The following is a 19,774-nucleotide window of genomic DNA, read 5'->3' as shown; positions in this document are numbered from 1 at the left end:
GCAGAGAGCTCCACTCCAAGCAGACCACTTAGAAATAACACTGACCTCTGAAGAGTGAAAAAGTTTCCACATCACCAGGATCACCATCAAAAGCAGAGAGCGGATTTAGAAGGAGGCCGGTTACTTGAACAACTTCACACAAGTAGGCGTATATATAACTATAGCAGATAGCTGTCCCACACAGCCCAAAGAATGAGGGACACCTGCAGTCACAGCTGAGTGATGTTAACCAGAAAGTCACCTTTAGCTTAAATTGAGAGTTAGCATTTACCACATCTGTGATGCATTTACAGAATATTTTCTTGAAGTTAGAAGTAATGAAGTATAATCTGTCCATAGAGCCAGTCACACTAAATATAACTTTAGAAACTTCTACTAAGCACTAAATAGTACCAGGAACTCCCATGCTGGTGCTTGGTGAGAGATTCAAAAACTAAGCCCAGAGAGCAACGCTCAGAGGCAACGTCCTTGGTTTTGTTTGTTTGTTTGTTCTGCTTTCTTCCCTCTCCTCAAGTTTTGGGCTCCATGTTTAAGAACAAGTATTGAAATGTGTCTTGACAACTCTTCCACTGTCACAAATTCTTGTTAATGGGCAAATGAAGTTTGCTTGGCCGGGATATGTAGCACTCCAAGAAATGAAAGCCTCTCTGATCTGGCACCAGCACACTTGTTCAGCTTATACCTACAGCTGTTAATACAGAATTTACAACCATTCATTGCAAGAGGAGAAAAAAAAAAAGCCAGCAGCACCAAATAATTTGCTTACCATTAGTTACAGCAGGCATATTTATTATATCAGAGCTTTAACATTTATCAGAATATTGGGTCGGGGAGAATGGAAAGGGAGAATAACTTAAAAGCAGTGTTGGTGGAAACTTACATTTAGAAAAATTAACCATCAGCAGAGAAGCAGCTTCCAGAAATACAAATGTAGCATCTAAGTGATCGACGGGATGTGGTGAATCCTGCGATAGCCATAAAAGCTCTCAGTGTTGTGGAACAGTCCTTCAAAGTGAGCGCCATGAAAAGTCAGTAACTGATATTGCATCTATTTCCCTTTTCATCAGAAACGGTCTTACTATGAACTCCCAGATGCTGCAAAGGACAAGGACTATTCTTCCTATAAAACAACGCATTTACAGGCACACGCCATCCCAGAACTCAATTTCGCAAATTACTCGTTGTCAAAGTATATGCCAAAATCCCAAAGTTCAAACCATTACATTTAAAATAAAGGCAAGCTTCTTTCCCCATTGTTTATTGCTATTAAATACAATGATCCAGACACTGACTCGAGAAGTTCCCAACACACTGATCGTTAGCACACCTGTTGTGCAAGGATTCCCCAAACACCTGTCACGTTTATTATCCCCTCTCTTGTCATGTGCAACTCAATAAGGAAAATTTAAATCAACATAAAAATTCATCTCAGCATCCAAAAATGAAACTTGCATTGGTAAGCTAGTAGCGCTAAATAAATAAGATGATAGTTACTATATTCGTTGCACCCAATTCCCACACTACACTAGTGGTCACAGTCTGAAAAACCTTAGCTGACCATAATCAAAAGAAAAATAGGAATATACATAAAACCAGCTGTCTTAGACAGCATTTTTATTAAAAATGGATACACAGAGACATAGCAGCATTTACAATAAAGAGTTCTGTTTGTTTGTTTTTTAAAGGCATCAGGTTGTAAGCCAACCATTTGAAAAAGAGGCTTTGAAATGTCTCCTTGCACAGCATTTTGCCCAGCTGTCAACAGGGGACAGTGGAACTGCTGGTTATTCAAAAGACAAACAGGCAAATAACCTAAACTTGAAGCCTTTTTTTCTGAACAGTTGGTCACATCAAGCATCACCCTCAATAGCAGCATTTGGAGCACTCTTCGGTGTTCTTTTAAGTGGCTGACGTACTCGATCCATTTCTATAAAATACTTTCAATAAAAAGTTCAATAAAAATATTTCAAATAGAAAAAAAAAATCTTCTGTGGTGAGAAAGATAAGGTTTCCTTTTCAAATTCCATAAAAGCTTATGAATGTCACCGGCAGCATTTCCATAACGGAGCAGGAGTTAAAACCAGCAGAACAGGCACTTCAGCAAAATCGTCTGTAAACGGTTCATACAGTCATATCGGCTTCAGTCCAGCAGGCTGCTTCTTACTGCTTTGTGGTGGCGTAAGGACACCAGTGGGGAAAGGTGAAGTCCTATTTTGCTCAGCCAATATGGCTTGTTTTGCTTGAGCTTTGTCCTGGAGGCAGCACAGGAAAAGAGGGAAAAAAGATAAAAATCTTCACTTGGGTGTATTCACGCAGCAGATCAATAACGTAACTCGGGGCTGAAGAATTTAATACTTATCTCCTGCTTGCTCATCTATCAGATGAATACAGTACACAACAGCCAGTGAATATAAACTCCAAGAAATTAACATTAACTTCTGGAAACTGACTGTCAGCATTACAGGATCTTCAAGATTGAAAATTAAAAAGCTGCTGAATAGTACGAGATTTAACTTCTATTATAACCAGATAACATAAAAATTAATTACAGTGAAAAAAACACAATAGTTTAAGTACAAATTGATTGACACGATTTTGGTCCTCTGCAAGTTTGTCAAGCTAGAAACTGTTGCTCAACTTCTTGTCAACCACCGTCACACAAGAGCCCCACAAGATCACTTGAGAGTGATTAGTTAATATTCTCTTTCACCAGATGAGGTATGTTACCCACATTTCCTATAGATAAAGGTCTAGTATACAATACAGTAAGTATCTGAAAAGGCAGAAATATGCTTCCCATTTCTAAAGTAATTATTTGTCCTTTGACATAACAAACATAAAGGCTAAAATCACCCTTTTATACTAAGTACTGTACAAGTCAGATCTTTTCCCTGGTAATTTTACAAACAACATACAATCTTAGGCCTCCTACAGTCAGCATACACTCCATCTCAATCTGATAATGCTTCACTTGAACTCAATTTATGCTCTAACCAAAGACAAAACAACATGTAGAGATTTTAGGCAGTTTTTGCCTTCAGTATGCATATACATACCAGCAAATCCAAGCTGTTTATGTGCGTCTGTATATTGTGCAAGTCTTCAGGAGCTATACCTCTAAAGTGTTTGAGTTTGGAGCTTCCTACTTCCCTTATAGCCATAGCAAATGGAACCATCCATTTTACACATTCCTCTATCTCACACCATTCATAACCTAGAAGACAAGACATAGGCTTACCCGCCTGACTTAAGATTTCATGTTTGTAAATACATTAGGCAATCCGTAAATACCACTCTTACGTACCTGAAACTTTCTGCATCAACTCAGATGAGGAGAAGTGGTACAAAGCAGAAGCTGCAAGTACACCATATGTATACTCCAAGCAGCCAATATCCAGCACACAGAGATCCAAGAGCTACAAGATGACAGATGTTTAATAAGTCTATTGCAAAATAATATTTTTTTCAAATGAAATAGTATTTGGAGGATGGAATCGGTCTTACCTCTGCTATTTGTACAAATATTTGTTGTGGATATTGTGGCAACAATACCTCGTAAAGCTCATTTAAATAGGCAACTTGCAAGTAAATGTTTAGCCACGATACAACTGTCAGTGGATTTAAGTTCCAATTAAGAGCCTGCAAGAGTAGACATACACAGCACTTGAGTATTAACAAAGTGTTCCTAACTGAGACCACGCAGCTTTATTTACTCTAGGCAGTAAGCTGGGCAAGGCATTTTTGGAACACGCAAATCAATTCTTTCCCATACCTCCCTCCTGCTGATAGAAGGAAACAATTCATTTTGTTAAATACTTGTGTACTGATGGATGCTTTAAATCACCTGTTACCTAGAGGACACTGTTTTCTAATTAGAAATTGTCTCTTACCAGCACATAAGATTAACTGATGCTCTTGCTTTTAGTCTGATTATGCTATACCTTTAAGACAAAAAAAGGACAAATTCCACTTTGAAATATTACCTTCATAATGATCAATTCCATACTGAGGATTTCATCTTCTGTACAAGCTCCATCTGTAACATAGGCAAACTGGTGCAACTTGGGTGGATAAATTTCCTGAGAGACAGAAAAAAAAAAATCAAGTATTGAGTTAGACAAATAGGTCCTAACCAGTCCTCCCATGTACTGAGAAGAACAACCCAGTGCCACTCCAGCATTTCAAAATAGATAGCAGGGGGGAAAAGAAGGAAAATAACCCTCCTTTCCATCCTAACTCATTGTGGTCTCCTCTGCCTTTAATATATATAGATTTCTTTTTCAGCCTCTCTGTTGATAGTTTTCACCTTTAACTTCTGATAGATCAGTACATGTATTGACTGACTGCATCACTGAGGTGCATACAGCATACTGTAAATGGCATCAGGATTATTTCAATGCAGCCTGTGGAAAGCATCTTTTATCTCTTGTATTTAAATACAGCTCTACTGGTCACAGATGTTGGCACAACTACCAGGGTATACAGCCTTACAAAAGCTGTTAGAGTAATGACCTCAGGTCTTGTAAGTAGCAAACAAATATTAATTAACCACGGATACTCCAGTGAATAGGAAACAGATCACAGAGAGCCCCTCAAACACTGCCATCAGAACCAAGCTGCTTTTCAACATGAGGATACAACCTGGCCTAACTGCTCAACAAGTGTAAGCTTCACCTTAAGCAGAGCTCTACAATGAAGCCTAATGATTAAGCAGCTGTCTTAGTTCCAGCTGGGATGGAAATGCTTTCTTCACAAAGTCAGGTACGATGCTATGTTTCGGTTCCAGGAGAAAAACAATGTTGATTACACACCAATGTGTACATCTGCTGCTGAGCAGTGTTTTACAGAGCCAAGGCCATTCTCAGCAAAGGGCCCAAGGAGCTGGGAGGGAACAGAATTCTGACAGCTGACTTAAACCAGCCACAGGGATATTCCGTACCCTATGACATCATGCAGGAGGCGTTTGGAGGGGGTGGAAGTTCATCTCACTCTCTTCCACTGCTTGGGAGGCTAGCTGGGCATTGGCTGCAGGGTGCTGAGCAATTGCTTGCCCATTGCTTGTTATGTATGTGTGTATATATATACATATATATATATATGTAAATATATATATATTATATATATATATCTGTAACTATTAGCCTTCTTATTTTCTCTGTCTTAATAAATAGTGTTATCTCAACCCACAAGTTATACATTTTTCCCCCCCGATTCTCTCCCCCAGTGAGCCCACTGGGAAGGGAGGAGTGAGCAAATGACTGTGGTGCTGAGCCACCTGCTGGGTTCAACTACAACAGCAGCAATATAATTTGCTTAGGAACAAATCAAACATCAATAAGCCTCTTAAAAGACAAAGAGTGAGAAGTTTAGAAGGCCTATTTTAATAGCTCAGTTTGTGCCAGTAAATAAAAACGGCTTGGATTGTATTATCCAGTAGGTACTCCACCAACAGCAGAATTGCTACAAGTGGTCTCTGCATAGAGCAGCCAGCCAAAAACTCATTTAACAACAACAATTAAAAACATTTTGAATGATTCTAACACTGAAGAGACTATTCTTTTAAAATAAAGATAGCGGTGTCTTAGCTAGCCCTAATTTTAGCCAAATCTAAAAATATAGGAAGGATTTTGAAAATAAAAGCTAGCCAAAATGCATTTAGTGTACAGTAAGTGCGCTGTTTGTCCAATCACATTTTTAAGTTTAGATAAATAACAGATATTTACCTCAAGCTTTGCTGCTATGAATAAAGAAGAGATCCCAATAAGTTGCAATAGTGTTTTTACAACATTCTGTTGTGTTGCCATAAACCTATCAAAGAAATCTTGTGCTAAATAAAAAGTTTCTCTATGAAGCTTGTAGACTTCACAAACCTAGAGAGACAAAGATGAAGAACAGCGTTAGAGAGTCAACATCAGATGCTACAGATTTATTCAAAATGCATGTCTAGGTTTCACAATTTCACATTTGACTTCTGCTTCACTGATACTAAACCTGACATGTTAACTAAGAGCAGGAGCTAAGCTGTTTCCTTTGACTCACAAGATGACCAGCACTACAGTAAATCCCCCCTCTCATGAAGATAAACCCAAGTGAAAGCACTTTTATGAAATGGGAGCGCTATAACAGTACTGGAACATCAGTTCCTCATATTCACAAACACGCATTATTTCAACACCTCAGATGAGAAAATTCTCACAACTGCTTTAGAATCAAGAGCAGAGATTATATCAAGTCATTCAAACACCAAAAGTACTCCCATAAAGACAGCAGACTTGCTATACATTCTACAAGCCAATACCAGAGAAGAAAGTTCCAGGGGAACTTGTAGCAGCCTACGAGTATCTGGAGGGCCTACAAGAAAGATGGGGAGGGACTTTTTGTCAGGAAATATAGTGATAGAGCATGGGGTAACTAATGGCTTTAAACTAAAAGAGCATAAATTTAGATTAGATGTTAGGAAGAGGTTCTTTATGTAGAGCGTGGTGAGGCACTGAAACCAGGAAAGTAGTTGATGCCCCATCCTTGGGAGCACTCCAGTCCAAGCTGGATGGGGTCTGGGACAACCTGGTCTAGTGGAAGGTATCCCTGACTATGGCAAGGAGTTGAAACTACATGATATTTATGGTTCCTTCCAGCCTGACCCATTCTATCACTCTATGTTGTGAGATTCATCTAGTCTATAAGACACCACACATTCCTAGTCACAGTAACTTAAATAATCACGCAGATTTAATCTGTTGCGTGACATTGAAGTTACCTTGTGGAGCTTTAGGGACAAACTGATTATTATACACAATTCATTTAAATTAATATCTCAATATACGGTCAGTTCACGTACCATCAAATCAATCCACCGTGTGCATATTTGAATACATATATTTAATTTGGTACCATTCATTGACAAACGTAATAAGAAGACAAGTAGCTAGTGCTACATGAATTATGAAACATCATGATAAGTGCAGATGACAGTTATTAGCATACTTTATCAAAAGCACACTTAAAGTAGTCACAGACCCAAAAAAGCTTACCTCCATTAGCCAGTCTAGAAGGATTGTTCGCATTTTAGGTTGCAGGAGAGGGTGCCTTTGCATATATAGTTTATCCCTCACATATGTCTCCTCTTTGTTTATCATGTTTTTCCATACATCATCTCTGTTTGCCCAGCTAAGACAGATGAACATGCTTAGTCTCAAACCATAAGAACGGTAGAGAAACAAACCAAAGGAAGGCAGAGAAACAGCAGCAAATCAACAGCAAACTCACCCCAGAATTGGTAGCGGTGAAGATCTAGTTGAAGCAACGTTCAGATGTATGAAGTGAGCATAATCAACACCAACTGGATCATCATCTTTATCTGGAGTAGGAATCAGCATATGGGGATCTTTGTTAATGTTATTCCAGGACAGCTATAAAATGAAAGAGAAGATTTTACACTATGGCTGTAAAAGTAATGATTTGAGATGTAAATAACAGCCCACTTGAAATAAACCACAACAAACTGTGATTACCTCTTTAGACCATACAGAACCACAGAGGCTGAAAGTAACCTGCAGAAATCATCTGGCTCAATGCTTCTGCTGAAGCAGGGCCACTTACAGCAGGTTGCCCAGGACCACATCCACAGTTCTGAGCATCTCTAAAAAGATTCCTCATCCTCTAGTCACAACCTGTTCTAGTGCTCTGCTCACCCTCACAGTAAAAATTTCCTGATGTCCAGAAGGAACCTCCTGCATTTTATTTTGTGCCCACTGCTCCTGTCTTGCCAATGGGCACCTCTAAAAAGTGCTCCATCTTCTTTCACCTTCTCTTCAGGTATTTATATACATTGATGAGATATCCCTGAGCCTGCTCACCTCCAAGCCATCCTCACAGGAGAGCTGCCCCCTTCCTTTCACTGTCTCAAGGTCCTTCACTGGGCTCTCACCAGTAACTCTCAGTTCCCCAGGAAAATACTGTTCATTTTCTTTCACTGTAGAATACAAACTCAGCCCCACAGTATCATACCTAAGCAAGTTGAAATTAGGCATTTCTGTTAAAGAGCAAAGCCAGCCATCTTGCTGCAAATTGACCTATTCTGCAGCACTGAAGGGACATAAATCCTTAACAAGAATCATTATATGCTTCAAGAAATAACAATTAAAAAACAAACCCAGAAACAGAAGACTCATTAGGCATTACCAAAATGCCCTATATGCAAAATTTGCCCCTGGCAATTTTTTCTATATAAAAAATGTGCCCCTTCCACACTTGATTTTTGCCATCACTGCTACAAGTGATGCTGCTTTCCAGCAAAATGGCTTCCCCTGGCTCCAGCTTCAGAAACAAAAAACCACTGACTTCAGAAATGAAAGCCACAGATCTCTTGCAGCTATGGCATTCTATTACCTTCAGATAGAGAGGCAGCTTCACCTCCCAGAGTTCAACATGAAATCTAGCAGAGCTACTTACACATCCATGCCATGATTTAATTCAGGTTGGAGTGGAGGGGAATAGTATCCGTACTATAAAATTGACAGATCTCCTATCAAGTGAAAGTTTGATCACCACATTTCATTGCTTTAAGTTAATTTTTGTCCTCCCTCAAAGCTAGCATAGTCACACTTTGTCCTCCCAGCTGCATGGCAAGTCCAGCTGCCAACAGCATTAAGAGAAGCAGTGCCTTATCGGTTAATCAGCAAACCAACAGAAAAGCCATGCATTAGATCTAATTGAAGGTGCCTACTACACCAGCAGTAGCTAAAAGAAAAGTTCCACTATTCTCAGCCAAAGTAGATACCACACAGCCACTGATTGGAGAGAGATTTCATCACTTCCTATCTTCTATAAGGAAACAAATCAAGATTCAAGACTTTTTTAGATGTCTTAAATGTGAAAACAGAGCTGCTAGATAACAGTTCACCAATATAACTGGGGTAGAACACAAGTAACAGTGAAGCACGTAGCTCAGCCAGAGATAAGAATGGAAGCAAATAAGCAGGGCCTTCAAAAGCAAGAAAGGAGAAAGAAGTCTGAATTAGCTGAAATGAAAAAACACCACAGTTTTTAATATGTATTTTGGTCGAGTGGATGAGCTTATTAGATTCCTGATTCTTTAGAGCAGATTGAGCAAGATATTCAGCTGAAATCAAGCAGTAGTATCAAGAAATTGCAGAACACCGCACACTAAACGTAAGGAAAAAAAAAGGACTGCTGAGCTGCTACTGAAAGTGAAACAGTTTAAGGTGAGGAGGGTGGGAGGCAATCCGGAAGAGCTTCCTTTGGGCTGGCACAGTGCAAGCCCTAAAGCACATAAGGCACTAGATACAGGTAGGACATGAGAACGCTCATTAGAAGAAACACCTGGAAGGGCAGAACACAGCAGCTGATTCCCATACCTCATTTTTCTGTAGCATGTCACCATGTACCAAACACTGACTGAAGTGGAACTTTGCAACACCTTTTGGGCATGTAGGCCAGCCACCAAATGGAGCAGGTACCGGCCATTTGGATCACTGTGGCAGTCAGAGCCTTCAGGAAATCAGCCACACAAGGTTCTGAGACACCTGTGCCCCTCAGAGCCACCAGTAAAGTTACTAGGGGCAAAAGGTGCCAACAGGAAGGTTGGAAATGACAGTAACCCAGAACTGCACTAAAAACAGCAGCATCCCTGGATTTTCAGTATGGAAACCCAAACAAGCAGGAGAAGTCAGACAAGTCAGGTTGTCTCACCTCAAAATGTAGCATTTCTGAGCAGACAGACTTCAACTATTAGATTGCAGCCTTACTCTGCCATCAAAAAGCATTAAGACCTACAATTCAAGTCAATTTTCACTCACAGGAAGCATCAGAGGTTGAAGTACAGGGCTTTTCCATGAGAAAGAGATTCCAGAATTATCAAATGAAGAGGAGAAAGAAGAGCAACAGTTCAGTCATTCCAATTCATTTTGAACAGCATAGGAACTTCTGGCACTTATAGTCTTTGAAAGAGTCTAAATATTGCCCTGCCAATATTGGGGCCAAGCCAGGCTCTCAACTTGGATATAGGTAACGTTGTTCACTTGTGTAAGTGCATGAGGTTTTTGTTGTAGTCACTGCTGCATTTTTGTTTTGTTTCTTTAATTTTACCTTTCAGAAACAACCTAGGCTTGTTAAAGAATGTCTTCAGAGGACATTTTAAGATCATTAGATAGAAAATTTTGACAACAGTAAGACTAGAATCCGGAAAAGTGGCTAATGAGAAATTGATCAAAACTGATTACTGAAAGCTTGCTCTGTCTCCTTTCTATCCAAAAAGATTAGGTAGCCCCATCCCAAGATTTCTTATCATTTCTGGTTTCTGTTCTCCACTCTAGATTCAGGAGAACACGCATTTTCTATCATAATTGCATGGATTACTCTCATCAAGTTAAATGAACTTTGCTTTATGCAAAGCCTTGGAAGTGTATCCATCCATAGAAAGCAGCCAGAATTAATATGAGAATTGCTTACAGAATTACAGCAGTGCCAGTTCTCCAAAATCAAACACAGAATTGATGTAATATTCCGCTGTCACAAACCTCATGATATAGCCACCCTCCCATCACATAAAGGGTAACAGCATTCTGATTAAGAACTCAGGCCTTATGTTCAACAGAAGCAAACTAATGAATTGACTATGAAGATGCCATAAAGTGGGATGTGACTACGATATTTTGCCTCATGTATAACCTAGTGTCAGTAAACAGTTTATTTAATGTAGAAGTCACGTGGCACAGGCTGCAGAGGATTTATAGCTGCTTGCATTTTAGAATTGTTGTGCCTCAACAGAATAACTATCTCACTGGCTATCATACAAGCCTGCGATACTGCTGCTGGAACCATAAACATATTCTCATTAGTGGCCCATGGCAATTTATATCAGAGAATAGCTTGTGTCAAGCCATAGACTGAAGAGCTGCTGCTGTGCAGCCAAATGTTAGCTTTTTTAAACAGATCTGTAACAATCTGGCTACTTTGTCATAACAAAAAAACCTTCTCTGTGTAGAGACTGATACACAGGTATCCATTTTTATCTACAGTTTACAGAATCAAAGGGCCAAAGTCCCACCAGCGTCCTGAAGATAGCTTGGAAAATTCCTAAATTAATACTTTGGATGCCTCCTGCCTGAGTTATCTGAATGTTGCTATACCTATCGTTCCTGAAGTAGCATTTAATAGCAACACCATATAGAAAGAAAAAGAAAAAAGAAAAAGCCCCAGTAAATTGGAAGCCTGTATCCCTGTATCTACTTCCAAAGTTGAAGATCAATGTGTGCAAAATACATTTCAAGCCGCTTTTCAAATTACAATTGCAATAAGGGTTTTTTCAATGGTACCTTATTATTATGGAATAAACATTTATTAGAAGCTCTTCCAGAATGTTTTGCTAAAGGAGGGGTCTGCAGTGAAGGACAGGCAGCTCTTCCTTGTCAGTAGTGAGAAATTAGTTTAATATACTGCACAAAAGAAAGACAGAAGGGAAGGAGAGATCCCCTCATTAAATGCTCACCATTTGAGCCCTGCTTAATATGTTGACTGATAACTAGTGTACGCAGTTGCAACAAGCAGAGGCCATTCCAAACAATGATGCCCATCTGTTATGGTAGCACTTCAGTCTTAGAACTTCCAGCTGCCACTTCTGGTTAGATGTGCCACATTATGCATAGCCTCGCGTACCAAATGAGTACAGTCTGTACTCCCTGATCATGACTTTTGCAGCTTAAGTATCACCCTGCATGTGCATTAACTGGCTGAAGTCCTTGCAACAGAGTGAGTGAGCATGTGTGTGCATATGCACAGGAGAGAATCACAAACAAGAATAAACCTACTTCCAAGAGGCTGATTTTGCTCTTTTATTTAGAGCACGCATCTCAATGCACAAAGGCATCTTGCTTTCGATACCAGATACCAATAAAGCACCCAATATAAACACGACTAACGTATCAAGATTGAAGAACTTAAGAACAGCACTAAGAAGTTTAGGGGATGCTACTGGAGTTCAGTCTGACTTAGTAACTTGGATCATGCCAAGTGTCCTATTTGGAAACTGGCACTGGCCACCAACCCCAGCGAGCAGCCTCATTTGTTCTTTGGCCTACAGTATAAAAGGCTTTTAACAAATCATCCCTTTCATCTGCAGAAGCCTAAAGCCCACATCACCACCACAGTAGTATCCAGTACTATAAACTCCTAATCTGGAACTTCATGTACTCCCTCCACCTAATAAAAACACTTGCCAATGAGAATAGAGCTAACTAAGAGAAACAAGTGATCTTTCCTCTCTCCCAGGTTATATGTAAGTGTAAGACAGGGTTACAAAGAGATCCATCTCAAAACTTGGTTCTGTTTGCGTGCCAAAGGGCTGCATGCTTTGGCCTGCGGGATACAGCATGTAAGTGAACCACTGAACTCCTACAAGGCTCCAGGTACGTCAGTGTGGAAAACTAAGTGTGTATGGAGGCTTTTGTAGGGCACAGCCTGGCAGCCCCGGGACATTTAGGTACACTGAAGCATTCACGTAATGGTTTAAAGCAGTGTAGGCTTCATCCCTTGCAAAGGCTCCAAAGCAGGCCATGCCACTAAGGTGGTTTGCGGCCTTCAACAGCCTGGGCTGGTGGTCCCCTCAACCACCACCACACAACACGGGGTAACTGCATATCTGTGTAATACCAACATCCTGCACCAACAGGCTACTAAGACCAAAGGAAGGTGATCTAAGGCCACAGTCATTACCTGGCTTTCATATTGCTTTTTCCTACTCATTTCAATTTTGGCAACTTCTTCATCGGGATCCTGTAGGAACTACAAAAAGAAAAGAAGGGATTTAGGGCCGTTCACCCCCCCTGCAGCACATGGCCACCCACCCCCCAACAAAAGGCCGCGGGAGCAGCTCCAGGCCCATACCGCCCTCCAGGCCGTGCCGTGCCGCCCGCCGGGCCTGCACTCACCGTGGCTACATCGGCTTTTCTCTTGCGGGCCCGCACGGTCCCCTCGGCGCCCCCTTCCCCCTTGGCGGGAGCCTTCTCCTCCGCGCAGTCGCTGCCAAGAAACGAGAAGCGTTAAGAAAGAGCCGCCCCCCCGGCCTCGCTAACGGAGAAGCCGGCCTACCCGCAGGGCCGGCCGGACTCACCTCTCCCTCCGCATGCTGCCCGCCGCCGGACCGAGAGCACGAGCGGAGCCGGGAGCCGCAGCCCCCACAAAGAGCCACGAGGCGCGGAAAGGCCCCGCCGCGCCCCGGGACCCGCTGAGCGCTCAGCACCCCGGAGCTTCCCCGGACACAGCGCGGGCGCGGCGCTCGGTGCCCGCCCGACGGCGGCGGGGACGAGGCGGGGCAGCTCGTGCGGGGCACGGCACCGACTGCGGGCACCAACCGCGGGCAGCTCCTGCCTCACGGCGCGGCCGCTCCCGTCCCTGCGCACATCGCGGCCCGCACCGAGCGGGACATTTAAACGCGCGGCGCGGGGCCGCCTCCCGCCCGCCCGCCCGCACACGTGGCCCCGCGCCCAGAGCCGGGGGCCGGCACCCGGGTGGGGCGGGGTCTGCGGGCGCGCTCCGGCCCCGGGGGAGCGCGGGGCACCGCGGGGAGCGGGATCACACGGTGTGAGCAGGGGCGGGGCCGGCGGCACCGGGCGGAAGCGGAGCTGGGAGGGGGGCGGGAGGCCCCGGGCGCGACCCCGCGGCGGAGGGGTGAAGCGAGGTGAGCGGCTGAGCCGACGGCAGCGGGACTAAAGACACGGGCTGCCATGGCGGGGCCGCGGCTCTTCGGGCGGCTGCGGGCGGCGGTGCTCGGCGTGGTGCATGTGGCTGCGCTGCCAGGTGAGCGCGGGGCGGGACGGGGAACACGCGGCGCTGCGGGACCCGCTCGCAAAGTGGGCGGCACGGCTGTAGGGGTCGGGGGAAGAACGGGCACCTGAGGGAACCCGCAGCGCTGGGGGAGCGCTCAGAGAGATGAGGGATGTCGAGCTGCACAGGCCTCGGGACAGCTCGGACACGTGGCTCCCTGTGGTGCTGCGTCCGGCCTGAGTTCTCATGGCTGTGTGCCAGGCCGTAAAAGAGCTGAAAGTCCCGGTACAACACCGCATCAGCACCCTCAGATCTGTGAGTGGCTTCAGGAGCGAGCAGATACAGCTGAGCTGTGACGTTCAGCAAAGGGGAGCACATCTCATTTAACTGTTTTACCCCGTTTCTCCCTATTTTATTATGCCAGCGCATATAACTGCGTTATCAGAAAAGCATCACTGGCTGTATGGTTTGCCTTCGCATTGGGATAAATGGCACTGTTGTTGCAGGGACACCGAGAAATTCTCTTCCGTTGGCACAAATCATTGAGCAAGCTTGTCAAGAAGCAGAAGCTTACAAGGATGCTGGAGTTGTAAGTCCTGGTTTCCTTCTTCCCATGGCAGTATTTACACAAAGCTGCTTCTGCACACCCAGTGAATTGAATTGAGTCTGAGTGACCTAGAAATCATGGAAAGCACCTAAAACCACCGAGTTCAGGAAGACATTTAAACCTGCACCTTTTATTTCCACACAAGTAGGCCCTCCAAGTATCAAAACCTGAACTACACTACACACGCACCCTGTGGAACTGGAATAGCTTAGATTCAAACTAATTTGAGTCTTTTAAATAGGATTACTATCAATTCCCAAGAATCAAGTCAATAAAAGAGAAAAAAATAAAATAAAACAGATGGAAAACTGACAGCAATATGAACTGTTGCTGGCATTCTAGGTATCTGGATGTAGGATGCTTCATCATCCAGTCTGACAAGCTGCTTTACTTAGCTCTGCTTGGCACACTGCATTCATGAAATCATGGCACAGACATACGCACTGAATGACTTGCCTACAGGCTGTAGGATTTCCCCACAGTTTGTGTTCGTACTGCAGTAGCATTATTCTACAACCAAAAGATTCTCCTAGGTCCTTCTCTGCCCACTGTAATCCTTGGATCCTAGTCCATGGGAGCAGCCATTCCTGCTTTGACCGTTCTAGGTAGAGGCAAGAGAAGGCTACTGCTGAACCACCACTGCAGCTCTGAGCTGCTGTTTTCTGCTAAACTTTGAGTAGGTTTCTACTGGGTTACACTTCAGCAGCAGAACTTACAATGATTCTTTACAGACAAAATGAAATGGAACTTAAGAGCTTAGTCTAAATTATAGAAGACAGAGTTTAAAATACAAGACAAGTCACATGATGGAGGCTGTGGACAGAGCAGTGGTTGTACTGCTGTACTGTAGTTACTCAGCTCATATTTTTAAAGCCACCTCTCAGGTAATCAGATGAGGTGAACACCATCATTTCTCTACTTATTTGAGCAAATTCAGGGTATAAATGCATTCCTTGTCTAAACTGTAATGACATCATTACACGGGCCAAACCAGTCTTGATTCTAAAGGTCCATATGTAATAGTGTTACAGCAAGATGAAAAACAAATCCTTTGGTAACACCATAAAGGTCAAAGATAAGCAGGAGAGCTTCCACAAATACCACTATGGTTACCAAACACTCACTGTAATTCATTTGTCTAGATTTTTCCCAGCACTTTTAAGAGAAGCGTGTATTTTCACAGTAGTTACTGAAGGGCTTTGTGGTTTCTATGCAGGGATCACCTCTCTTCCAGACTAGCTCTCCTGATTCTGCAATGGGAGTGTCTCATTTCTCTCCTACTACTCAGGCTGAACTGTTAAACTGCCCATTTTTCCCCACAGAACTAGAAATTTAAGGTGTTTTTTTCAGTGGATGTTTCTACTGGCATTATTTCTAAGCACCTGCGGTAGCCACTGGAAGAGTCATAACTGTGTTGCTGCTGCTAGATGTTCGCATGTTGCCTCAAGTTGCTTGAGCTGGCATTAACATTTGGAAATATACAGTATAGGCTTGCTCGCTCAGTATGCATTACACTTGGAAGTAAATCCTAGTTTGTTCAGGAAAAAGGTGACTTGGCTGGCATATTAGCAGCTGAACATAATAAACATGAAAGATTTGTGGTATTAGAGCACAGTAATGAAAACAAGCGAGAGCTCAGCTAGAAAGCCATCTGTGCTAAGAACGTATATGCTTCATACTTGTGTTGCTAAACAGTGACATTCCCTAGGCAAGATTTCTGTAAGCAACACTCTGTGAGCCATCGTGGCCCTCCCAATTTTTATCTGCTTTTACTATCTGCTTGCTAAATACACAGTGAAGCTAACTTACACTTTTGCAGGTGAAGCTAAGTAAATCTTACTCTGTAGCTGGAAAACAGAGCACAAGTTCCTTCCAGTTTCACTGATGTAACTACATGAGTAGATGACAATGAAGAGTTGTGTGTTTTTCTTGTGTAATAAATACATTTATTTACATGATGTTGCACTGCATTTCAAGTATTACAGTGTTTTTTAGTAGGCAAACTCTCAGGCTTGCTTCTTTTTCTCCAGTATCACTTCCTGGAGACGGAATTGCTCTGACCCTCCTGATTCTTTTGTCTGTGTGCCTGCAAAGGTGATGCTCAATGTCTGCTCTGTAGTAAGATTTTGAAGAAGTGAGCAGTTCCAAGCCAATCTACTACTATCATTATAAGAGTAATCAAGTTTAAACTATTTGGTATTTAATAGCAGTTGAGAAGCTATCATTCCTGCTATAGAGACCTGCTACCATTTGGATTAGAGAGATTCAAATCTTAGTTTTATTAAAGTAAAAGAGAAGGCAAGCCTCATGACAGACATCTCTTGTTATTTATACAGTAGAAATGATGCCTACTTACCTAAATTAAAGTAGAAATCTCTTGTTCTAGAAGACAAAATTGTCTAGGTACAGCAAATAAATGCTTTAAAAAGCTGGTGTTCTTCATATGGAGCCACGTGGCTCTGGCGGTGGGAGGAACCATAGTTCTCAGTGCACACCAAGTCTATCTAGCAATGAGCACGATACAAAAAGCCTCTTTCTGTAGGAAGGAGCAGTTGCTTTTGCACTTACAAAATTTTTTGTAGCACAGCAGCAGCTCTGGGTAAATCCTCTCTGTTAAGCAAAGCATCAGGGTTCAAGCTATCAGAGCAAGGAATTATATCACATAGGAAGTCAAAGTGTTCTAAGTGATCAGTTCTGTAGATAAAGAAAATAGCTTCTCTATTTTATATGATATATATTATTGTAACAGCAGGGGAATTAACATGATAGGAAGACATCACAAGCAAAAGAGCACTCACCTGTTTCCTAGAATCTAGGGTCATAGTAGAAACTCCATTCCACAGAGGAGGAATCTCCAACAAGAGACCCTTCCCCAGTGGCAGTCAGTCCTTAAATGAGGTAAGGGAGGTGCAGCCAGGCTCCACCCTTCCAGTTGCATTGCTGAATTGCCTTCACTTGTGCTCCCAGGGCTGACCAGGTGTTGTCTCCAGGTGCTCAATGAGTGGTTCAGGCTGTGACCCAACAGTTCCCATACATATATACATAAAGAGTTTTTTTTTAATATACATGGGTGACTATTTAAATGACTTATTTTCCACTAGCTGGTTGTGTTAAAAGGAACACTTTACAGATACACAGAGTGTTACCTTTTCACTTTGGTAGTGTTTGACGTCTATTCAAAGTAAGGCTACTTTATATCAAAGTAACACTTCAATTGTCCTGATAATAAATGGAAAAGAAACCCAGAAGGTCTTGCTGGTGCCTTATCTCACACTATCCAAGGAGATTCCACTTTGGAGCATGTAGTTCAGTTGTTGTTCTAGGCTTAGACACTATAAGCTTAAGTGCCAAGATGTTGAATCCAGCACCACTGTTTTCTTTCCACCATTTTAATTAGCTGTCTGATAGTACTGAAGTCTGTTTTATATACATATAAATTCAGTAAACACTGAAATCTGTGGTGTTACATTTTTATACAAAAATATGAAAGAAAGCTTTGAGTTAATGCATCTGTAATTCAGCTCTCTGTGTTACTGAACATATGTTGTTCTTTTTTTCTTTTTTTTTTTTAATTAAACAAAACATAATGTGCAAAGGAACAAGGTCTATTAGATGGTACTAAAGGAATAACACATTATTAAAGTAATACCAAAAATAGTCACAGGAACTGTGGACCTTGAGGCTATGAAAATAGAGCTACTGAAAAGTGAATAAATATAAGGTTGAAGAGTAATGCGCTGGAATCCTGCACGTTGAACAGGAATTCAATCGGATACTTGTCTTATGTACAGAAATAGGGCAAGAGTCCCTAATTACTTTTTAAATAATTATATTTTTTAATATAATGGAATAATTTGTTTTATGCAAATACTGAGCTGTTGAATCAGCAACAGTTCATGGGAAGCTCGGTGTCGATGTGATGCTGCCACGGGATTCTGCCACTGTGTTCCCTGCTGGGTCAGGAGCACCCCACAGCCTTGCCCAGGAGCTGTGTTGCTGCCAAGACTGGTTCTGCCCTACCTGGAGGCCTGGGGCTCTCCTGGCTGCTCCTCTGTCTGATATCCTCTGCCCTGTTGAGGTTTCTCAGACTGGAATTCTATATTAAGATATGCTGATGATTAACATGAAATAGCATGTAGCTCTCATGTTAGGTGCTCAAAATGTTAGATCACATTTCCAATTAATAAATTGTGTCCATTTGTTTTTAAGATGGTGTATATTTTGTGTATTTCAATGCTAATCTGTTGGTTATTTGGTGAAGCCAGTGGTTCCCAGTTACACCAGATGTGTGTTCCCTCAGGTACATGGATTGACCATACTCTTCTAACAGATTATCTACAGTCTGTTTCCTCTTCCCCATCTTCCATGTTAGGAGTTCATTTATGATGCCTGTGGCTTAGCATGTAATTCAGCCATTAAATGCTGACTGCTTTTTGGATACTTTCAAAGGGAAAGATGCCTAAAAGGGCATCTGTACTATGACAAAGATGAAAGAAGCATTATATCTATGATTTTTTTAAAGAAAACTTTTTTCTCCCCATCTTCCCAGTTCTTTGTTATTGATAACCCACTTGAAAAAAAAAATAATCTCCTTGTATTTAATTTCTTTTAATTTCTTTTCAATTGTTCTTTCTATTCTGAATGCTAGAACGCCTTTGAAATGCACAGCTCTCATTTGGAGGGTTTTGATGTGTGGTTACAGTCCAGAGAGAATAGAATTTGTTTTCTTTATGTGCAATTAATTTGTCTTAGAACCTTTTTGTATTTTTCAATTGAAGCAGGTGAGAAATGTCTAGAAAAGTTCTTACCGCAAATGCAAAATGTCAGGCTTGAAATATGTTTCAGGGCTGTACTTCTACTTTTGTTCTTAGTCCTCAACGCAATTATATGATTTGCAATTGTTGAAAAGTTCTAGTATATACCATATCACCATTGAAAATGTCCAAGGCTCCAGATGATGTACAAAGATTTTCAATAAACTGCATCAGCTCTGTCAGTAGAGTATTTCATTGCCACTCCATTGTTTGTTAAATGTATGTTCTTGTGGATGGAGAGGTACAGTGGATAATAAATAGCGGTAGCTTTCTTCAAAGCAGTCTGAATCTGGAATGGGGAGAAATATGTCACCGTGGGAACAGGCATGTTAATAGGCAAACAAACAAACAAAACTCCTTTATTTTTCTAAAATAACACTTATTTTCTGACATTAATTCAAACTGAAAATTGCCTTGATTATCTCCAAATCATCAGTTATCCAAACATACTCAATATCCCATATTCCATTTGGGTAATTGAAGTTTGACTCTACAGTACTTTTAATGAGGTGTAAGATTTAACTCATTCGCCTATAGTTCACGTCCTAGGATGGATCAAAGGAAAACTAAT

General features: G+C 41.9%; 2 protein-coding genes and 1 long non-coding RNA gene across 10 annotated transcripts in view; 1 reads left to right on the top strand and 2 right to left on the bottom strand.

Annotated features, from left to right (window-relative positions):
- Positions 1-757: 757 nt before the first annotated feature.
- On the bottom strand, positions 758-13,480 carry CCNE1 (cyclin E1). Of its 2 annotated transcripts, XM_015874087.3 has the most exons (11): positions 13,130-13,480; positions 12,948-13,038; positions 12,733-12,801; positions 7,267-7,409; positions 7,032-7,167; positions 5,724-5,870; positions 3,984-4,079; positions 3,505-3,639; positions 3,305-3,416; positions 3,057-3,214; positions 758-2,252 (listed from the first exon to the last, which is right to left on the bottom strand). In XM_015874087.3, the coding sequence occupies exons 1-11, from the start codon at positions 13,141-13,143 to the stop codon at positions 2,130-2,132; spliced, it is 1,224 nt and encodes a 407-aa protein (XP_015729573.1). In that variant the 5' UTR covers positions 13,144-13,480; the 3' UTR covers positions 758-2,129. The 2 variants fall into 2 exon arrangements, with proteins under 2 accessions (XP_015729573.1, XP_085407187.1); XM_085551061.1 differs by lacking the exons at positions 12,948-13,038; positions 13,130-13,480 and having other exon boundaries at positions 7,267-7,357; positions 12,733-12,759.
- Positions 13,481-13,653: 173 nt separating this feature from the next.
- Positions 13,654-19,774, top strand: part of LOC107319301 (uncharacterized protein F13E9.13, mitochondrial-like) — a 33,788-nt gene continuing 27,667 nt past the window's right edge. For 4 of the 7 annotated variants that reach the window (XR_014947518.1, XM_085551064.1, XM_085551063.1 and 1 more), the window contains exons 1-2: positions 13,676-13,815; positions 14,289-14,371. Coding sequence is in view for 5 of the 7 variants with exons in the window: in XM_085551064.1 (XP_085407190.1) it covers positions 13,743-13,815; positions 14,289-14,371 (156 nt within the window). In the remaining 2 variants the exon portion in view is untranslated. Of the gene's footprint in view, positions 13,816-14,288; positions 14,372-19,774 lie in introns of all 7 variants that reach the window. The other 3 variants (XM_085551065.1, XM_085551066.1, XM_085551067.1) reach the window with 2 other exon arrangements.
- Positions 14,366-19,774, bottom strand: part of LOC107319307 (uncharacterized) — a 37,182-nt gene continuing 31,773 nt past the window's right edge. Inside the window, exon 7 of the long non-coding RNA XR_014947526.1 lies at positions 14,366-19,492. This is a non-coding gene — a long non-coding RNA (uncharacterized LOC107319307). The remainder of the gene's footprint in view (positions 19,493-19,774) is intronic.

Source organism: Coturnix japonica, chromosome 6, assembly GCF_054131305.1.
Source record: "Coturnix japonica strain WE chromosome 6, WE-NBRP24, whole genome shotgun sequence".
NCBI classification, from domain to species: Eukaryota; Metazoa; Chordata; class Aves; order Galliformes; family Phasianidae; genus Coturnix; species Coturnix japonica.
The sequence above is the reverse complement of the archived record's forward strand: the minus strand, read 5'-3'. Positions and strand labels throughout refer to the sequence as shown.

Coding starts and splice junctions, on each gene's coding strand:
- CCNE1 (XM_015874087.3), bottom strand. Junction 5,871..7,031: donor TTCTAGACTGGCTAATGGAG/GTAAGCTTTTTT, acceptor TTGTCTCTCTAG/GTTTGTGAAGTCTACAAGCT. Junction 3,417..3,504: donor TATTTGTACAAATAGCAGAG/GTAAGACCGATT, acceptor GTCATCTTGTAG/CTCTTGGATCTCTGTGTGCT.